The 20,336-nt window shown below is 29.5% G+C and overlaps 1 protein-coding gene across 1 annotated transcript in view; it reads left to right on the forward strand.

Moving 5' to 3' along the window:
• Positions 1-4,719: 4,719 nt before the first annotated feature.
• Positions 4,720-20,336, forward strand: part of Phum_PHUM536570 (cAMP-dependent protein kinase catalytic subunit, putative) — a gene marked incomplete at both ends in the record, with an annotated part of 46,368 nt that continues 30,751 nt past the window's right edge. Inside the window, 2 exons of the mRNA XM_002431527.1 lie at positions 4,720-4,835; positions 8,612-8,706. Of these exons, the coding sequence (XP_002431572.1) occupies positions 4,720-4,835; positions 8,612-8,706 (211 nt within the window). The remainder of the gene's footprint in view (positions 4,836-8,611; positions 8,707-20,336) is intronic.

Below are 20,336 nucleotides of genomic sequence, written 5' to 3' on the forward strand. Positions count from 1 at the left end.
TGAGTAAAATAACGAATTGAATGAGTTGTTGTTTGTTTAAGTTGTTCAGAAAGAAAAAAAAAAGATAAAAACACGGGGGGGCCTGGGGAGTGGAGAGAGGAGGGGGGAAAGGAAAAATGCGAGCGACTCTTTTATTAGAGGATGTATGTAAAAAAAAAAAATTCAAATAATAATTTCTAATTAGATTTTTGGTTTTTTTTTTTTTATATACGTCATTTTTTTTATCCCTTTCCTGTTTTTTTTGGGGGGTGAGGGGGGAAGAGGAGGAAATGTCCCCGGGCTTCATTTTCCCTCTCTCTCTTTCTCTCTTTCCGTCTGTCTCTTTTTTCCTATCCAAGCAAGAGGTGGGAGATGAAGGGAAGTAATGATGCGGTATGTTTTGTGAGTGATGACTGTAGGGGAGACATGAAAAAAAAAATAAATAAATAATCATTATTATTATTATTATTGTTATTTTTAATTACGAAAGTAAATTTTAATTTTCGTTATTAAATATTTCGATTATCATCATCATCATCATTATTTTTTTTTTTAAAAGGGACGAAATTGTTTCGTCGGGATGTGAAAAGCGTTGTCGAGTCCTGGAAAAAGGAAACTGGAGCGGTGATGTTGTGAGGGGATGATAGCGGGGGGGTGTAATATTTTTTTCCTTTTTGTTTTTTAAACGTAACCGTTTTTCATTTCTTCCCTCCACCATTTCCCCCTCTTTCCCGTCCCATTTTTTTTTTTTTTTTTTTTTTTTTTTTTTTTTTAATTTCCTTTTTCGTTTTTCTGGTTGTTTTAATAGAAATAAGTTGATGTTGTTTTTGTTCTTACAAAAGATGATCCTTTCAAAAAAAAAAGGTTTTTACATAATATTAATAATGATAATAATAAAAGTTTTAAAACGGGGAAATTTTTTTTTAAAAGATGATGGAAATGAGTTTTAATATTTTTTTTAAAAAAAATATTTCGCGGGTTTTTTTTGTAATAACGTTTCCGGAAGTTTTCCTCTCGTATCCGCTCTTTGTTCGTGACAATAATAATAATAATAATAATAATTTTCGGACGATTGTAAACGATTCGAAAAAAAAAAGAAAGAAATGTTTTGTTCGTTTCAGAAACGGAAACGGAAATAAGCTTTAAAAAAAAAGGCGTGATGACCTCCATCTTTTTTTTTTTTTGTAACTAAAAACAAAATGGCCCCCTCCCTAAATTTCACACGAAAAGAAAATTTAAAATAAGAGGAATCACGTTCTTGCGGTTCCTTCGCTGCCATTTTGTTTATAATTTTTTTTTTTTTTTTATTATCGAGGGGTCAGAATAAATTTTTACGATAATTCGATGGCAAACATGTATTAAAAGATGGTAATATTCGTGTCCGCCATTTTGATTCCGTTTCGGAATTTTTTTTTAATCTGTCGAACGAAAGGAAAAAAAAAAATGAAAAATAAAATGAAAAAAGAAGAAAATTCTTTTTTCAAATTTCTTTTATGTGCTTCACTCTCTCTCTCTCTCTCTCTTTCTTTCTTTCTTTCTAGAAAATTCTTCTGCTTCTCCTGTTGTTCTCGACTTGAAAAAAATATTTAAAGATTAATTTTTTTTTTTCTTTAAAGCTTTTTTTTTCTTTCTTCTTCTCCTTATACTAATATATATATTCTTATTTTTTGTTTAAAAGAATTCCTCTCTCTCTCTCTTTCTTTATACATCTCTCTTTTTACTTAAAATGTAATAATAATAATAATAATAAAAAGAAAAAGAAGAAGTTAATTCGGTTGTTTCGATTGTTATTATTTTTTATAAGAGAAAAATCATTCGATTTTTCTTTTGTCGTATTCTTTCGGTTTTGGATTATCATTTGATTTAAAAGAAAATTTTTCAAAAGAGAGAGAGAGAGAAAGAGGGAAAGGAGGAAGGAAAAAGAAAAAAAGGAAAAGCAAAAGTTCCTGTCGTTCGGAAAGAAATAAAATAAGAAAAAAATTAAAAAAATAAAAAAGGTAGAATTTTTTGTTTTTTTTTTAATTTGCGACAATGGGAGGAGAAATAACGATCGTGTCAGGAGTCAAATATTTATTCTTGTAATAAAAAAAAAAGATTTTCTAATTCCACGAGTTTTTTTGTACAAAAAAAAAAATATTAAACCGCGTTCGATTGTTTTTTGTTTGTAGATTGCCAAATATCGTCACAAATAATTAACGACAAACTCACGATCAATATTTTTGTTTGTTTCTTTTTCATTATGGACAACAACAACAAACATAAAAAAATTTGACTTTTTCGAAAAACAAATGATCCGTTTGTTCGTTTCGTTTCGTATTTCGAACGTGGAAATCGGAAAAAAAAAAATACAAAAAAAAAAAACAAAAAATTTTCATCTCACAAAAGTAAGATGCATCTGGTAAGAAACAACAGCGGGGCGGGTGGAAGTAGAGGAGGGGTAGGAAGGAAATAAAAAAACAAAAAAGTATTGCCGATGCAAGGAAATCTCTCGTGGCGTTAAAAAAAGGAAAAGTTTTCTAAAAGTTTTTTCTTTTTTTTGTTGGAAACAAATAAATAAGGTAGAAAACTAAAACTATCGTCCATGTTTTTTTTTTTTTTCGTTTTCGATCTCGTGAGAATTTTTTTTTTTTGTCTTAAACCGTCCGTGTTCGTTCGTGTGTTTGTTCGAGTTTTTCTCTCAAGCGACAAACAAACACTTTAAAAAATATAAAATCTCAGGTGCAAAACCGGAGAAAAAGGAGAAAAAACGAAAAAAAGCAAAAGGAAAAAAAAAATTTAACGAAAAAAACGATCGTTTTCTCTCTCATTCTGCGTTTTTTTTTTTAAGGCCACACATTCTGAAAAAGCGGGGAAATTTTATTTTATTTATTTTTAAGTAGGTTGGCAAGCATGAATTTGTACGAAATACGCGGGTTTTGGGAGAAACGAAAAAAAAAAACGAGGTTTTCGAGTATTATTAAATTAAATTACACGAGTGAATGATTAATTTCGATGATGTTGATGTTGTTGTTATGACAATTTCGTACCGTTTTCGACTTACGTTATTATTATTATTATTATTATTATTATTATTATTATTATGAGGTTTTTCTTATGGAATAAATTCTTTGGTAATTTCATTATCTTCTCGTTATAAGGATATAAAAGTCTCTTTCTCTCTCTCTCTTTTACGCACGAAGTGTTTCCTCCTTCTTTTTTTTTTATTTTCGTTTATTATCATTATTATTATTGTTGTTGTTATTATCATTATCAAACTCGAGTAAATATTTACTCGTCGTAGGATTATTCGACGTATTGCATACGTCACGAAAAATTGGAGGAAACAAAAAAAAAAAAATGGCTTCGGAATATTAAAAAAAAAAGAAAAAAATTTTTCTGCCATAATCAAATAATCTGAATTCACTGCCATCATCATCATCATCATCATCATCATCATCATCATCATCATCATTATTACCGTAATCATCATTATCGCGTTCGACGCCATAATGGGTAACAAATCGTTACGATTTAATTACGTTATATGAAAGATTTTACGAAACGTGAAATTAATTTTTAATTTTTCTTTTTTTTTTTGCTCTTTCCCCCTCTCCTCTCCTCTACCTTCACTCTCCGCCCCTCCCTGCCCGCACTTTAGGTTTCCCGAAATCGTTTTTCAAAGTGTGACGTATGTGTTTTCGATAACAACACGTATGTTTCCCTTTTCCCCCTCCCACTAAATAACATCACGGTGAGAAGAAAAGATGAAAATTTAAAATTTCGATTTAATTGTTATCACACGTGGGTTCATTGAACTTTTATCAATTGATTGATTGATTTTGTAAATGGGGGTTTGTTTGAATGTCATGTGGGAATTATTTTAATAATATTTTCATTCGTCTTCTGCTTATCAATTTCTCGTTATTTTTTTTTTTACAGTTTTCACATAATTCAAAAAGAAAAACATAAAATGTTGTTGTTGTTTTAATCAATGTTTGTTATCAGTGAAATGTAATTATCGGCTACCGGTTGTGTTGCTTATCGAATGAGAAAAACAAAACAAAACAATCAAACTTAAAATTTAATACGTTTTTTTTTTTTTAATAGTTAAAGGAGATGTGTGGGGGGGCGGATATTGAGAGGTTGTGGGGGTAAGATATTGTGGGAGATTTGGGAGAAGGGGAAAAATTAAAAAAAAAAAGTTTTCGTTTTTCTCGTAACTGAAATCCAGTTTTATAAAGACGACAAAGATTTTTTTTTATTATGGGTTTTATCAGTTTTTGTGGTTTGTTTGTGTAAAAATTATTATTATTATTATTATTATTACGTTTTACGCTACTGATAACATATCAATTTGTAATCAAGGAAATCGAATTTTAAAAGATTTTTTTAGTTTGAAAAAAAAAAAAAAAAAATTTTTTTTTTGGCTCCGCTTTTGAATTTTTTTTTTTTTTTTTGTAAATGTAGGTGACATAATTATTTTGACAAAAATTTTCTTTCTCTTTCTCTCTCTCTCTCTTTGTTTCTATTTCTTTTTTTATGTTTTTCTCTTTCTCTGACTCTTTGCATCTCTTTTTTTTTTGATAATTCTCTCAAACAATTTGTTTCTCTTTTTTTTTCTCTTTCTCTCTCTCTGTTTCTATTTTTTTTGTATATCCCTCTCTCTTTTTCTGTTTCTCTTTGTTCTCTTTATTTTTTTATCGCTCTCTTCTTCTCTCTCTCTCATTCTTTTTCTTTTTTTCTTTATTTCTCTTGCTTTTTTTATATCTCTCTTTCACACAATTTGATTCTCTTTTTTTCTTCTCTTCCTTTATCTCTCTCTTTATTTTTTCATCCCTCTTTCTCTCTCATTCTTTTTTATATTTCTTTCTCTCTTTGTTTCTCTTTATTTTTATCTCTCTCTCTCTCTCATTCTTTTTTAAATCTTTTTTTCTCATTGTTTCTCTTTATTGTTTTATGTATCCCACTCTCTCTCTTTCTTTCTGTTATTTTTCTTTGCGTTTATCCCTTCTCGTGTCTCTTTTTTTATTTTTCTTTTTGTCTCTGTTTATCCTTCTCTCCTTTTCTCTCTTTCTGTTTTTTTTTCCGGATTTATTTCTGCTTCTCTTTTTTCCACTTTTTTATTTTCCCTTTTTTTTTTGTATATTACTTTTTTAGTTTTTCTCTCTTTCTCTTCGTTTTTTTTCTTTCTCACCTCACTCGTCATTTTCTCTTCTTTTTCTACTTCTTATTCTTCCCGAAATTTATGTAAAATATCATCGATTAATTAATTTTTAAATGATTATTTAATTTCAAAAAAAAATTTCGTCCTGAATCACATTTTTTTTTTTTTTTTTTTAAATTTCAAATTTTATTCGTTTCTCTCTGTTCGTGCCTTTTCTGTCTCTCTCTCTCTCTCTCATTTGTCTCCCACGTGATAATAAAATTCACTGGTTTTGAAAAATTTCCATTAACTATTTTAAACTTCGATCTAGTACGTAAATCGATCGATCGATCGATGCATAAGTAGGTTGGTCAAGACTTAAAATAAAATTTACCTTTTTATTACTATATGTCAAATTTAAAATATGAGAAAGAGAGAGAGAGAGAGAGAGAGGGAAAGAGAGTGAGAGAGAGGGGGGAGAGTAGTTTTAAAGATCGATGGAAGGTAAAGTTATTATTTTGTCAATATATAAAAAAAAAAAAACTTTCATCATCCATCTATCAAAATTTATTTTTAAATTCATCCAAAACAGGTACAAAAATCGATTCGAATTCGTTGGAGAAAGAATTTTTTTTTTTTCTTTTCGTTTTAATAAAATTATCCGTAAATAAAAGTTTCATTCAGTCATTCATTCGATCAAAATAATAATAACGATGATGATGATGATGATAAAATAAAAATTTTAATAATAATTTTTAATGGAATTTTTTTTTTTTTAAACTCTCTTTCGTAATAAAAAATGTGTGATGGAGACGTGATTTTTAGTTTAATTGGACAAAGTTTTTATCACCTCGAGGGACGTGAGCTCCTCCCCTTTCCCCCCATTAAAAAAAAAAAATTCGAATAAATTTTTTGAACGAACTTCGAAGAGAACAAAATGATTTTTTTTATTTTTTTAATTTTAACCGAAGAACTTTTGAAAAAATCTTAATACGGTACTGTGCAAGAATTTTTTTTATTTATTTTGAATTTCGTCTGGATTTTCTTAGGGGGGAGGGAAGGGGTGGGGTGATACACGCATTGGTATCTCTTTTAGAAATTCGTGTAGTCCTCTCTATCGATTTAAAATTTTTATTTTTATTTAGAATTTTCCTCCAGATTTTCCAGGAGGAAGTACTCTCTCTCTATCACTTTTCGATTCGTGATTCGGAAGAGGGAAACGAAAAAAATGAGGAGGGTGGTGGTAGTGGTGGTGGTGGTGGTGGTTGTAGTAGTAGTAAAAGGTAGAAAAGAAAAAATCTGTATCGATATTATTATTATTAATTTTTTTTTGAAGTTAATTTATATGTAAAAAAAAATTTTATCGAAATCATTAAAACTTTTTAATAATGGCGGCATTAAAAAAAAAAAGAAAAGGAGAAAACCAGAAGAAAAAGAAAGAAAGAAAATCCCGGAAAATTAAAAAAAAAAAAAAAATTGGGTCAAAGCTCCCTTATTTCGGGAAAGAGTAAGGTCGAAGTAAACTAACTTGAAAAAAAAAAAAAAAAAAAGAATTTTCGAGAATTTTATTATTAATAAATACTCGTTCGATGTATCGAACCCGAATGGTTGATGCCGCATTTGAGATTTTCCACCCCTCCCTCTCCAACAAAAAAAAAAAAGGAGAAGGAGAAGGTTCGTTAATGGAATTTTGTTAAAAATGCGGTAATGGCGGTTTTACCACGATCATTATCATTATTATTATTATTATTATTAAAGGGAATTTATTATTTGAAGGATTATTAACCGTTTTTGTGGGTCGTAATCGATTTAAATTAATAAAAAAATTGGGGGGGTAGGAGGAGAAGGAGGAGGAAAATAAGGATGAATTTTTACATTTTTTTTTTTTTGTATTTTTCCGGCTCAAAAGGAATCACTCGAAGGAGCGTCAATAGAAATATAGAAAGGAAGGAAGGAAAGAAGGAAGTCGGGGTGAAGAAAAACGGAAAAGCGAGGAAAACTAAGTTGGGGGGTGAGGTGGGGGTTGTGGTGAAAATTTAACGTTTGCTCTTCTACGGAAGGAAATTTTATATATATATATATATATATATATATATATATATATATATATATATATATATATATATATATATATATATATATATATATATATATATATATATATTAAGGAAAAGATTTTGTAATTATTTCGAATTATCGAATCTGGAAAATTTTGAAAATCGTCGTTGATTAATCTTCAGTTTCATTTAATAATAATGATGATAATAATAATAATAATAATAATAATAATATCATATTCATCTGTTTGAAAACTACGACTGAGTGACGCAAAACGAAACCAAATGTCGCAAATTTGCAAAAAAAATAATAATCATCATCATCATCATTTTATTCAAAAAAAATGATTTTTAAACTTTCATTTTCTTCTGACACGTTTTACCTGCATTAATTATATAAATTTGTCGAAATAATAATAATAATAATAATAATAATTTTCTCAACTTTATATTATGCAGATGTTTCATCGACGTTTAACCGAGTAAAAAGGAATGGGGAGAGTAAGGGGGAGAGGATGGGGAGAGATTTTTTGCCTTGAACTAAATCTTCTTCCTTTTTTTTTTTTAACTTTAACCTTTTGCTTCTTCTTTTTCAAAAAAAAAAAAAAAAAACGAATCGATATTCTTTTTATATTCGTTTATAATTTATTATTATTATCATCATCATCATTATTATTATTTTCGTTGGTAATGGAAGTTAAATTAAACGATTCCGTTCGATCGGTTTCGAAGGGATTTTAACGCACGTGTAAAAAAAATTTTTTTTTCTTTCTCTCTCTCTCTCTCTAGAATAAACGAAGAAAATTAGGTTATAAAAAAAAATGACATTTCAAATTTACTTTTCATAATTCGAGTAATGACGAAAAAAAAGATGGCGGATAAATAAATAATAAAAAAATAATAATATATATATACGTGTGTGTGTGTGTGTGGAATATGGCGACGTACATAAAAAATAAAAATAAAAAATAATTAAAACGACCTTGGAAAAGTAACGGGAGATGAATAAATGATGGAAAAAAAAGATGATGATGGAAAAATTATGAGGGAAGGGAGGGAGGGAGGAGGGGGAAAAAAAATAAAAAACTCGGTTGGAAAAAAAGGAGGGGCGAAATGAATGGGAAGAGGAAGGAGAGATGGGAGGTGGGAAAAACGGAAGTGGGTGGGTCAAACAAAACCCAGTGTGCCAACGTAAGAAAAATAAAAAAATAAAAATTGTAGGGAAAATTACATTACAAGGCGGTGATGATTTTTTTTTTTTTACTCTAGTGACGTCACAGGTAAAAATTGATGATATTACCAAAGGAATAAACGAAGGCGTGTGTGTGTGTGAGTGGTAACGAACGATCAATTGTGGCGGACATTTTTAATTTTTTTTTTTTTTTCCTTTGTCGACTTTCCTTTTTTTTTCGAATTGAATTACATGGAATTTTTTTTTTATTAATTTTTTCAGAGGGGCCTTTTCAGTTGTTCGGAGGTGCGTTCAGAAATCTACCGGACTCGAATTCGCGGCCAAGATCATCAATACAAAAAAATTATCTGCACGAGGTAAGAAGTTTCTCATTATTATTATTATTATTTAAATTAGGATTCGAAAATGTGCGCTATGACGAAATGCGTGCATGAAAAAAAAGGAAAATTTCCAGAATGAAAATGGTTCCAGCGTTTTTCCTTTCTCCCCTTCCTCCCATCTCGGGTTAAAATGAATTTCGTAATATCTGAATTTTTTTTTTTTTTTCCTTAAAACGAAAGAGATTGGGGGAGGGGGGGGATAAATCGCAAAAGGTACGAAAAGTACGGTTTAACGGGGCAATGAAAAAGTCATCATCTGGAATCATCGAACTAATAATAATGACTTTTTCCTGGAGAAAGGAAAGAAAAAAAAATGGCGAGTGCGATTAATCATAGTTTTCTTTCGTTTGTTTTTTTATGATAATTATTTTTAAATCAAAATTTCATTTAAATTTTTTTTTTATTTTATTTTCCGGGTAGAGATTTGCGGAAAATCTGGGAGGTGAGTGGAGGGGAGGGGAGGGGCAGTCAGCTAGGAAAAAAATGAGGGAAATGATTTTCAACAAATGCAAACGACGTTTTTGTAATTTCAAAAAAAAAAAAAAATATTCCGGGGAGAAGATTATAAATATAGAGACAGACGGACGGACGGGCGGACGGGCGAGCGGGGGTGGTGGTGGTGGGGGTGTAATAAAAAGGGAAGACTCTCAGGTTATTGATTGATTGATTTGAAATGAAAAATTTATAAAAATTGACTCCGATGGTATAACAATAAACGAAACCGATAATAAATTTATTTCGATTCTTTTTTTTTTTTTAAATAACAAACGAAAATGAAGACACGCGAGAATAAATTTTAGCGTCTCCCCAAATTAAAAAAAAAAGGACCTCGACGCTCTTGATTTACTATTATTATCATCATCATCATTTTTTTTTTTTTTTAAAAACGGCGAGGAGTGAGGAGACAAGCAAAGCCCCCTCAAAAAAAAATTAACTTTTCGACGTTTTCCCGTTTTTTTACAAATGCGGCGGTTTAATAAATTGTTTTCGTATGGATACGTTTTCGAAAGGAAAAACAAACGAACGAACAAGCAAACAAACAAACAAACGGAAAACTCGTTTTTTATTTTTCTCGTCACGAATTTTTGTTATATATACATTACATATTTATTTTATTTTATTCATTTATTTTTTAATTTTGGAGGGAACAGAAAGAAATTTTTTTTTTTTATTCGCGTTTTTTTTTCTTTTTGTTTCAAAACTTTTCGCTGTAAAAAAAAAAAAAAAGAAGAAAAGTTTTCACACTTTTCGCATTAAAATTTTAATTTCCTCCTATTAATTTATTATTATTATTATAATAGAAAAGAAATTAAAAATTTTTTCCTTTTTTTTTCTTTTTTCATACGTTCATTATTATTATTACAATGAGTTTTTTTTTTTTAATAATCCTTTCGTTCTTTATTGTTATTATTATTAATATTAATATTATTATCATTATCATCATCGTCGACGTCGTCGTTATTATCATCATTATTTAATCTCGACTGGTTTAAATCCCGACAGAGGGTTGTTTTTTATTTTAAATAATTTTTTTTTTTACTAAGATTTTTTAATTTTAAATTAAATAATATACTTTATCATCATCATCATCATTATTATTATTATTATTTATTTTTTTAATGACGTCATAAATTTTTGAAACTCTTAAAATGATCGGATCGATTTTTCTTGCGTTTGTTCGATACCTGAACGTTTGTTCAAAAAGAATATATTGGCAGGTGTCCGTTTAAAAAAAAATTTTTTTTTTTCTTTTTCTTGAAATTTCTTTTTCTTTTTTTGTGGGGGAAGGGGGAGGGGAGTGGAAAAGGGGGAAGGGAAACGGGGAAAGGAAAGCAAATTTAAATTTTGGATCTTTAAAAATTTTTTTTTTTTATAGAAAATTCTTTTTAAAGTTTAAAAATGTTACGAGAAAAAAAAAAAAAATTAAATTTGTTTTCTTTTTTTGCGGCGAAATAAACTTTTTGATTCGATTTCGTAAACTTTTTTTTCTTTTCGGGGGGAGGCGGAGAGAGAAGGAAAAAGAAACGAAAGAAAAGTCTATGTGTGTGTGTGAGAGTGGGGGGGGAAAACTCTTTTACTTACTTACTTACTTACTTACTGAAAGTAAAAAACATACAAAAAAAAAAGAAAAGTTCATTTTTAAAAAGGTTAAATCCGAAAATCCGATTTTTACTTTCTCTTATTCCCCTCCTCTCCCTCTCTTACTCCCTCCCCTCCCCATCATTTTTTCGGGTTAAACACGACGTTCGATGAGATTTTTAAGTTTTTTTTTTTTTAAACGTACGTAAATGAGTTTATTATTATTATTATTCACTATCTTCGACTACTTTTTTCTTTTTCCACTTTTTTTTTATTTATTTTCTTATTACCCTCGATTTGAATCTCTTATCCCCTCCCCCTTCCGTCCCTTTCCCAAACAAATCCAAATTACCTCCTTCCTTATTTTTATTTAAATGGGTTTAATGTGGGTTTTTTTTGCTCTCATTCGGATTTTGCTCTTTTTATATTTTGCTTTCGTTTTGTTTTCGTAATGATTTATAACGCGCTCGTATTCATTCCATTTTTTTTTTTTGCTTCGATTCCGATTCGAATCTCATCCTTTTTTGATTATTTCGGTTATGATGGCGACCTCAAACGATCGATCGATCCCCTTGCTCTCCTAAAAAGAGAGAAAGAGAGAGAGAGAGGGGGGGAGGGAAACTTTATTTTTACGCAACAGGTTTTAACTTTACAATATCGATTAAATAAAAAAAAAAAAATTATTATTTATTTTTCGAAATGATTTATTTTTTTTTTTTCGAGTATAAATAAGAAAACTCAAAAAATAAAGAAAGGAAAGAAGGAAGGAAGGAAACAAAAAGTCGATTATTATTATTATTATTATTATTATTATTATCATTATTATTATTATTATTTATTTCCTTCTTCGTTTCGTTTCGTTTCCGGTAATGAGTTGTTTTAAATTGTTTTTTTTTTCTTTTTATGTTTGCCAAAAGAAAATCTCTTGAAAGAGAGAAAATGAGAGAGAAAGGTTTTTAAGATTTGAGTTTTACATTATTATTATTATTGAAAATTGATTTTTTGTAGAAAAAGGAAAGGAAAGGTAAAAAAAACAATGGAATCAACCTCTCGAATTGTTTTTTTTTTTTTTTTTGTTACGTCATTCTTTGAATGGTTTTTTTTTTTTTTTGCTTTGTTTCCGGTAAAACGATTCGAGTTCTCGTTTGTTTTCTTTGTAATATTAAATTTTAACATTTGCAATTGAATGAATCGTTAAAAAAAAGGGGGAAGGGGAGGGAGGGAATGGGAAAACCTCTTTTTGAAAATTATATTTTTAAATCGTCCCCCCACACTCCTTCCTCCCCCAAAAGAAAGAAAAAAAAAAAAAGAAATCAACGTTTGTTAACGACGTTATAAACTTTGTATGTTGTCGTTAGACGGAATTAAAATTCCGATTAACGTGGATTAAAGTTAAGAAAATTATTAAACGGATTAACGTTAATCCCCCCCTCGCGTATTTAAAAACGTTAGATGAGATTTATTTGAACGTTTTAAAAGGAAATCGATTATTTCTTTCCCCGGATGATTTTTTTTTTTTGTGCGAAATTTCATGATTATTCCGAGTCCTTTTTTAAATTGTGGGGAGATTGAGAATTGATAAGTGATGAAGGTGGTGGTGGTGGGGGCAGGTACTCTTTGTCGGTGGACGAAAAGGGAAATCGATCGAAAAAAATACGGAAGATGATATCGTTTCTCGTCCTTCGTTCGTTTGTTCGTTCGATCGAACGCGACAAAATTCTTCAGGTTTTGTCCGGTTTAATTATAGAGTGTAACTCATCCGCGTGACGTAGAAATTTCCAGAAGGCTATAATTAAAGTCGACTGGAAATATAGGAACGAATGTCTGGAACTCGAGTTTTTTGTTTTTTTTTTTTTCGTTTAAAAATTATTTGATAACTTTTTCATTCGAAGTTGATGTCAATATTCCGACAAAGACGTTGTCGGATTTTCTATTTCTTATTACGAATTTTCTGACCGGATCAATTTTAAAAATTGCTTTTTTTTTCTATTCGTTTTTCCAAAGGAAGAAGAAGAAGAAGAGGAAGAGAAAGAGGAAAAGGAAGAGGAATAAAAACAAAAAAAAAAGTAATAATTGGAAAAAGAATTTTGCGAAGGAACTTTGACGATTATTATTTATTTTTATCATTTTCGTTGTCGTTGTTATTATTATCATTATCATTATCATTATTATTATCAATTCGTTATTTATTTGTTGTCAATTTTAGGGGATATTTAGCCGCATTTAAACCGTTTTAATTAGTCGTAGATGATTGTTAGAAAATAAAAATGATTGCGTTTACGTAACTTCGAATTTTCTTTCTTTACTTCTATTTTCTCTTTATCTTTTAACGGTGAAACGTTTATCAAAAAATTATATGATTGAAATGATTGATTGATTGATTGATTGATGGATGAATCGATCGATCGATCGATAGTTTGATTTATTGCCAAAGAGGTTAATAAAGTGAACGGAGAAAAAAAAGATTGATTACGTACGAGTTAAATTTTTTTTTTTTTTGTCGTTATCGAAGAATTTTTTTTAACCGTGATAATATTCTTTCGTTGTTGTTATTGTTATTGTCGTTGTTGTTGTTATTGTTGTTGTTGTTGTTGTTGTTTATATTATTATTATTATTCGGATAAACACGAAGAGTATAAGAATTTTTTAGAAAATTCGTTACAAAGATTCGTTTCGTTTCGTTTCGTAACGAGATTTTTCCTCATTTGATGATTCTCCAAAAGTAATAATTAAATTAATTAATCGTTTGCCATCGATTTATAATCCTTGAACTTTACGTTTCGTTTTTCGATCGCAAGTAGAAATGAATTGGAAAATTTCAGAATTTTTTATTTATTTATTTAATTACTTATTTATCGATTATTAATATTCGATTATTATTTTTATTGTTATTTAATAATAAACCACCTTTTCTCTTACAAATGATTCATTTGTCGAAAAATTTTTTGGGGGGAGGGGAGGGAAGAAAAAAAGTTAGCGAAGTGATTTTGGTTTTTTTGTTTTTTTCTTGTCGGTCGTTTTCGTACGAAAAATTTGTTCTAGAATATTCAAAAGTGGTGTATATGTCGTCGTATAATAAAATACTACGAGTAAGAGAGAGAGAGGGAGAGATAGAAGTACAAGGAGAAAGAGAGAGAGAGAGAAATACAGGCAGAGATAGAGAGAGTGAGAGAATACTTGAGTTTATTTAATAAATTAGTGGGTTTTTTTTTAAAAAAAGTTTGATTTACTTTACTATTCATCCATTTCCGGTTCCGCCGCTGTTGCCACTACCACCGCTACTTCTCCTCTGATTTTTTATATATTTTGAAAATTTTTTTCGAGGTTGTAAAGGTTTTTGAAAGAGACAAATCGAAAGGTGTCTGTCGGTCTCTCATTATTTACATCCGTAAAATTTTCTTTTAATTTTTTTTTTTTTCGTCGAGTTTCCCGAGAAGAGAAAAGAAGAAAAATACAAATTATTATTATTATTATTATACCTATTACTATTATTACTATTATTAATGTTATTACTTTCTATTTTAATGACAAATTAAAATTCTTCGCGTTTTTATTTTAATTTTTTTTTTTTTTTACGCGTCGCTTCCAGGCGATTTTACTTATTTTATTATAATTATTATTATTAATATTTTTTAATTATTAAATTATAGATTTACGTTAATAAAACGATTTAATAAAGTGATTAACAAAATTGAAAAAAAAAAAAAAAAAAAAACGGGACTCGAGAAATATTTGACCTCAGGAAAAAAAAAAAATGAAATAGGAAATAAACTTGCGTCGATTCTAAAATTCATTAACGGGAGCCATTTTGAAAGACGCGGTTTTTGTTACCCAACGAAATTTAAATTTTTCCCCTTATTATTATTATTATCACTTTCGAAAATGATAAGGTTTTACGTACTTGTCGGGTTTTTCCGACCATTTATTCCAGGTCTCATCTACCCCCAATTTCTTAGGGAATAAATGCTCGAATATCATTGATGGAGAATTCCGTGCCGTTTCACATAATACAATTTCTTGTACGATTATCATTATTATCAAATAAATAAAAAATTATAATAAATTGGGGAGAGGGGGGAGGGGAAAACAATACTGAACAAATTTTTGAAATTATAAATTTAAACGAAATTTGAAGGTTTTCTCCCCAACCCGTCGTTCTCGGACGACGATCAATCAAATTTTATATATAAAAAAAAAAAAAATGAATTTCAATTCATATAATGTGACCGGAATATTTTAATGGCGTTGCGAAAGGAGCGAAGATAAAATGTGAAAAAAAGAGAAAGAGAGAGTGAGAGAAAAAAAGAGAAAGAATAAAAAGGATCAAAAAAAAGTCACGAATGGATTTTGAAAAAAAAAAAAATTGTAGAAAACAATGAAAAAATAATGAAAAAGTTTTGAATTATGAAAAAAAAAAAATATATATATATAGAAGGAAGGAGGAGGGGGTAGCAAGAAGTAATTTTTTTTGAGGGGAGGGAGCAGGGAAGGGGAGGGAGGGAGGGGTGAGCTTATAATAGAAAAAAAAGGATTTAAAAAAAAATATAAAAAAGAAAGAAAAAAGAAAAAAATGAATTTTAGAGAAAAGTCATTTCGGTTTTCTTCTGTTTTTTTCCTTTTTTTCTTTTTTTCCTTTTTTCCATTTTTTTTCTTCTCTCATTTTCGACAAAAGGAAAAAGAAAAAGGAAAAAAAAAGGTTAAGCGACAAAACATTGTAAACAGGAGAGAAAAAAAAAGAAAAAGAAAAAAACATTTTTGCAAGTTTTGACATTTAAATGGAAAGTCAGAGAGAGAGACAAGTTGGGAGGGGGGAGGGTTAGGAGAGCGGGATAAGAGTAGAATGAAAATAATAATAATAATGATAATCAATGGAAAATTGATTTTCTACGACCTTTTACCTCTTTTTCACGAAGTTTACTGAAAAAAAAAAAGAAAAAAAAGAAGAAAAGTTTTTTTTTTTTTTTTTCGAAGGAAGTCATTTTTAAAATATCATTTTGTCAGTGGCGAGAAAGAGAGAGAGAGAAAGAGAGACGGGAAGAGTACACAAAGAGGAAGGGGGAGAGGAAAGGAAAAAAAAAGGGAATTTCAAAATGGTGGTTTTTCGTCTCATTTCGAAAGCGGAAATTAAAAAAAAAAAAAGTGAAGAGAAATTTTCATGAGAGGAGGAAAAATAAAAAAATAAAAATAAAAAAATAAATTCGTCACTTTTTTTTTTTCCAGGAATTCCAGAAAATTAAAGTAAGAACGCGTACGTACAGTTCTCTCTCTCTCTCTCTCTCTCTCTCTCTTTTCAAAATAATAATAATAACGACTTATTTTTTAAAAGTATTTTTTAACAAGGTCTTATAAAAAAAAAAAATTATTATTATTATTTTTTTCCTGTTTTTCTTTCTCCATAATTTTAAAAATTCCAGATAATGTCGTCGTCAAACGGTTTGGGAAGAGGGGAAGGTAGGGGAAGAAGGGGGTCTTTTTTTTTTTTTTTTTTGATGAATAATTAAAAACCCATATTTATGACGATCGACCATTCAAAATTATCATTTCCAATATAATTTGTGTGTGTGTGTGTGTGTGTGTGCGTGTGTGCGTGCGCGTAATATACGGGGTATCGATTTATGTTTTTTAAACGGGGATTAATAATACGAAAATTTTGCAACGTTGCCAAATTTTAAATTATCAAATGTTAAAAGGGAAAGTAATAATTTTGAAATTTTTAAGATAAAAAAAAAAAAAAGGTCGAAACTTTTACCTCGTAGGGTTCAAATGTGAACGGACGAACGAACGGATGAACGGATGAACGAACGAACGAACGGAAGATGGAGCAAACGAACGAACGTACGAACGAACGGGGGATGAAAAATAACAACAATTAATAACAAATGAAGGTAATCCGAGGGTTAAAAAACCCGTGTGCAGTTTATGATAATTAAAAATTCAAATCACGGAGACAACGTAGGAAGAAAATTTAATTTTTTAAAAGTTGGTAAGAGTGTGTGAGTGTGCGTGTGTGTGTGATGAGCTCCTCTCGACCGAAGAATTTAACGATGATGATGATGATGATGATGTTCGCCGTGGCTCAAGATTTTTTTTTTTTTTTCAACCAAAGAATTTTTGCTGGACCGTATCATTAAAAAAAAAATTATTTTTTTTCTTTCTCCGTTTCGTTACGTTACGTCACACAGAAATCTCGCAAACTTTGACCTCGAAAAAATTTGTAGGGTTAGGGGTTAGGGGTTGAGGGATGAAAAAAAAAAAAAATTAATTCGAATCACGAAAAGGAAATCTCGGTGCGTCAAGTGTGTGTGTGTATTGCAAAATTGTGTCACGTTTGACGAATACGAATTTTTTTCTCTTTCTTTCTTTCTCCCCCACTCTCTCTCTCTCTCTCTCTCTCTCTTTTAATTAGAAATGTAATTTTTATTTATTTATATATATTTTTTTTTTATCTTCTGCTTTTTTTTTTTTTTTAAATTACGAAAAGGAAACGTTAAAAAAGAAACGAAGAGATGACGGAAAATTCAAGAGGGGGAAAAAAAATAAGAAAAAGAAACGATTGAATTTTCCGTTGTAATAATAATAATAATAATAATAATAATAATAATAATAAAAGGAAAAGGAAAAAGAAAAATTTTCGTGATAACAAACCGAAGGAGATGATGATAATAATAATAATATATAACGGATATGTTTATATTGGAATCAATTTCTTTTTTTTTATTTTATTTACTCTCTACAATTGAATTGTTGTAGTGTCGTTCTTAAGATTATTTTTTTTTTTTTTTTAGTTTCATTTCACATTGTGGAAAATGTTTTCTTAAGAGTTTCGAGTGGTTTTCCATGAACTGTTATTACTATTATCATCATCATTATTATCATTATTAAATGGGAACGAGAAAGACGAAAAGGAAAACCTTCAAGTTATTATAATTTCGTTCGGGTAGTTTTATTAGGGTATTTTGCGAGAAAGAGAGAGAAAACAATAATAACATTTTATGAATTTCTCGAGAAGGAGGAGGTGGTGGTGGGGGAAAGAGGAGGGGGCTTAGCAGACTACAGTAATTTCAAAAAATTGTAATTTTTCGATTAGAAAAAGATAGAAATATGTATTTATTAGTGTTGGAAATTTTTCGCGGACGTAAAAAAACTTAACGAATAATTTTATTAAAAAAGAAACCGGAAATGAATGGAAAAATCATTTTAAATTTTGTAAAGTTTTCTTTTTTTTTTCCTTTTCCGGTTTGAAATTAACTTCCGGTTTCCCTTTTTTCTCTCTATTTTTATTTCTCTTTTATTTTCATCTCGTTTCGAATGAGTTTTTTTTCTCTCTCTATTCTTCTTCTTCTTTTTTTATTAATTGAGAATTATCAAGCAGCCAACGAAAATGAAAAAAAAAAAAAATTAAGGATTGCCAACGTGAGAGAGTGAAAAAGAAAAAAAAAATTTCAATGCGTCGTCGTAATTTATTTAAATGAAAATTATGACAAACGAGTTTTTTTTCATTCGCGCTACGACTACACAAAAGAAATTTTTCCTAATAAATTAATGCGTATTCATTTCAGTTTTTTTTTTGCTACGCTCTTAATTTTTGCGGGTCCCCCAAAAAAATCGAAGGAAAAATAACAATAATGATAATAATAATAATGATGATAAAACGTTCGTGATATTATTTCACAGCATTTATTATAAATCGTTAAGCAAAATCTTTAAAAAATTGCCGGTTCGATTCGATATAATTTTTTGTTTGTTTGTTTGTTACCCGCACCGATTTGTACGCGTGCGCAAAAAAAGAAACCTCCCGAGAAAATAATAATAATAATAATAATAATAATAATAATAATAATAATAATAATAATAATATTAAAGATGACAGTACGTCGTAATAAAGAGTTTTGTAAAGGGGGAAAAAAATTTTTTTTTTTTTTGTTTGTTTGTTTGTTTTCTACTTCCACGGCTTAAACGAAAAATTCTCATTAAAATTTTCTTTTTTCTTTCTTTTCTTGTAATTATTACGTAATAATAAATATAAGAGAAATAATAATAATAATAATAATAATAATAATGTTGTGCAATTGTTATTATTATTAAAATTAATTAATAATTAATCGATGAGAGAGAAAGATGAAGGAATTGAAGTAGAAGGGAAAAATAAAAATTAAAAATTGTTTTTTTTTTTTTTAAAACGGATTAGCAGTCGATGATTCCGTTCGAAATGATGATGATGATGGGGAAAGGAGGGGATTGAAATCGTTTTTTTGGATGTTTTGATTAGGAAACGTAGGAGAGGGGGGAGGAGAGTTAAAGTAAAAAAACGTGAAAGTAAAGAAGTAAGTAAAGTAAGAAAGTAAAGTAAAGAAAGGTGAAAGAATTTTTTCCTTTTTTTTTTGGCGTAAAAAAGGTTAAGCGGAACGTGTAAAATTTTTTTTGCTTTTTTCTCTCTCAATTTTCTATCTCTCTCTCACTTTCTGTATTTCCGTGTTTCTCTCTTTCTTTCTCTCTCGCTATTTCCTTCAAAATGTGTCCATTTGATTTTTTTTTCCTTTTTTTCTCTTTTTTTTGTTTTTTATTAAAATTTTCATGTCGTCGCGATGACCTTTCGAAGTGTGCGACCTCAAAAAAAAAAAAAAAACGTGGAAAGATTTTTTTACTAGATTTTATTATTATTATTATTATTATTATTATTATTATTATTATTACTATTATCATTATCATCATCGGAAGGAGCGTTAGAATAAGTTTAAACGTATTCGTTTTCAACGTCACACAGTTTTTTTTTTCATTTTCCCTTCTCAAAAAGAAAGTTTTTAAATTAAAACTTTGAGAGATCGTGGAAGAAGAAGATGAAGAAAAAATAATTTAATGTATAATTAAAAAAAATAAAGTGGAGTAGAAGGTGGGTGGTAAGTACGCGTGACGAACGAAGGGAAGGAAAGAAAGAAAGAAGTAACGAACGGCGGAAATACGTTCGGAAAAAAAAAAGGTTCAAAGAATTTTTTAAAACGTGAGGAGGAACGTCGTGTAGAAAGAGAAGAAGAAAAAAAAAAAAAGAGGTCGATAATTGTTGCTGCTGCTGAATCGACTGCAGCAGGTTTTCGCAGCAGCAAAAACAGCAGCAACAGCAGCAGCATCTTTCGGCTCTCACGCGCAGGTCGACCGTTTTATTTTTTTTTATTTTTCGGTTTTTCCTTTAAATTCTGACTGACGAGGTATAGAGAAAGTGAACGTGACGTCGGCGGAAAAACGGGGGAATCGACGGTGGTGGCGGTGGCAGAGATGGCAATACCGACATCATTTCACATCACCCTTAATTTAGTCAAGTAAATTATTTTTCTTTTTGGGTTCTTCCTTTCCCTTCCCCAACCCCGCCCCGCCCCCCGACCCACATCCTCCGCCATGTTTTTCATGTAAAACTCAACAAGTTCGAAAAAAGTTACGACGCATTTCTCGATCGACGTTTTTATTTTTATTTGCGGAGGGGAAGGAGGACGGTAGGGGAGATTACGGGGGACGGGAGCGAGGGGGAGAGAATG

The sequence above is a fragment of the Pediculus humanus genome, genomic scaffold (assembly GCF_000006295.1).
Source record: "Pediculus humanus corporis 1103172108289 genomic scaffold, whole genome shotgun sequence".
Classification (NCBI taxonomy): domain Eukaryota; kingdom Metazoa; phylum Arthropoda; class Insecta; order Psocodea; family Pediculidae; genus Pediculus; species Pediculus humanus.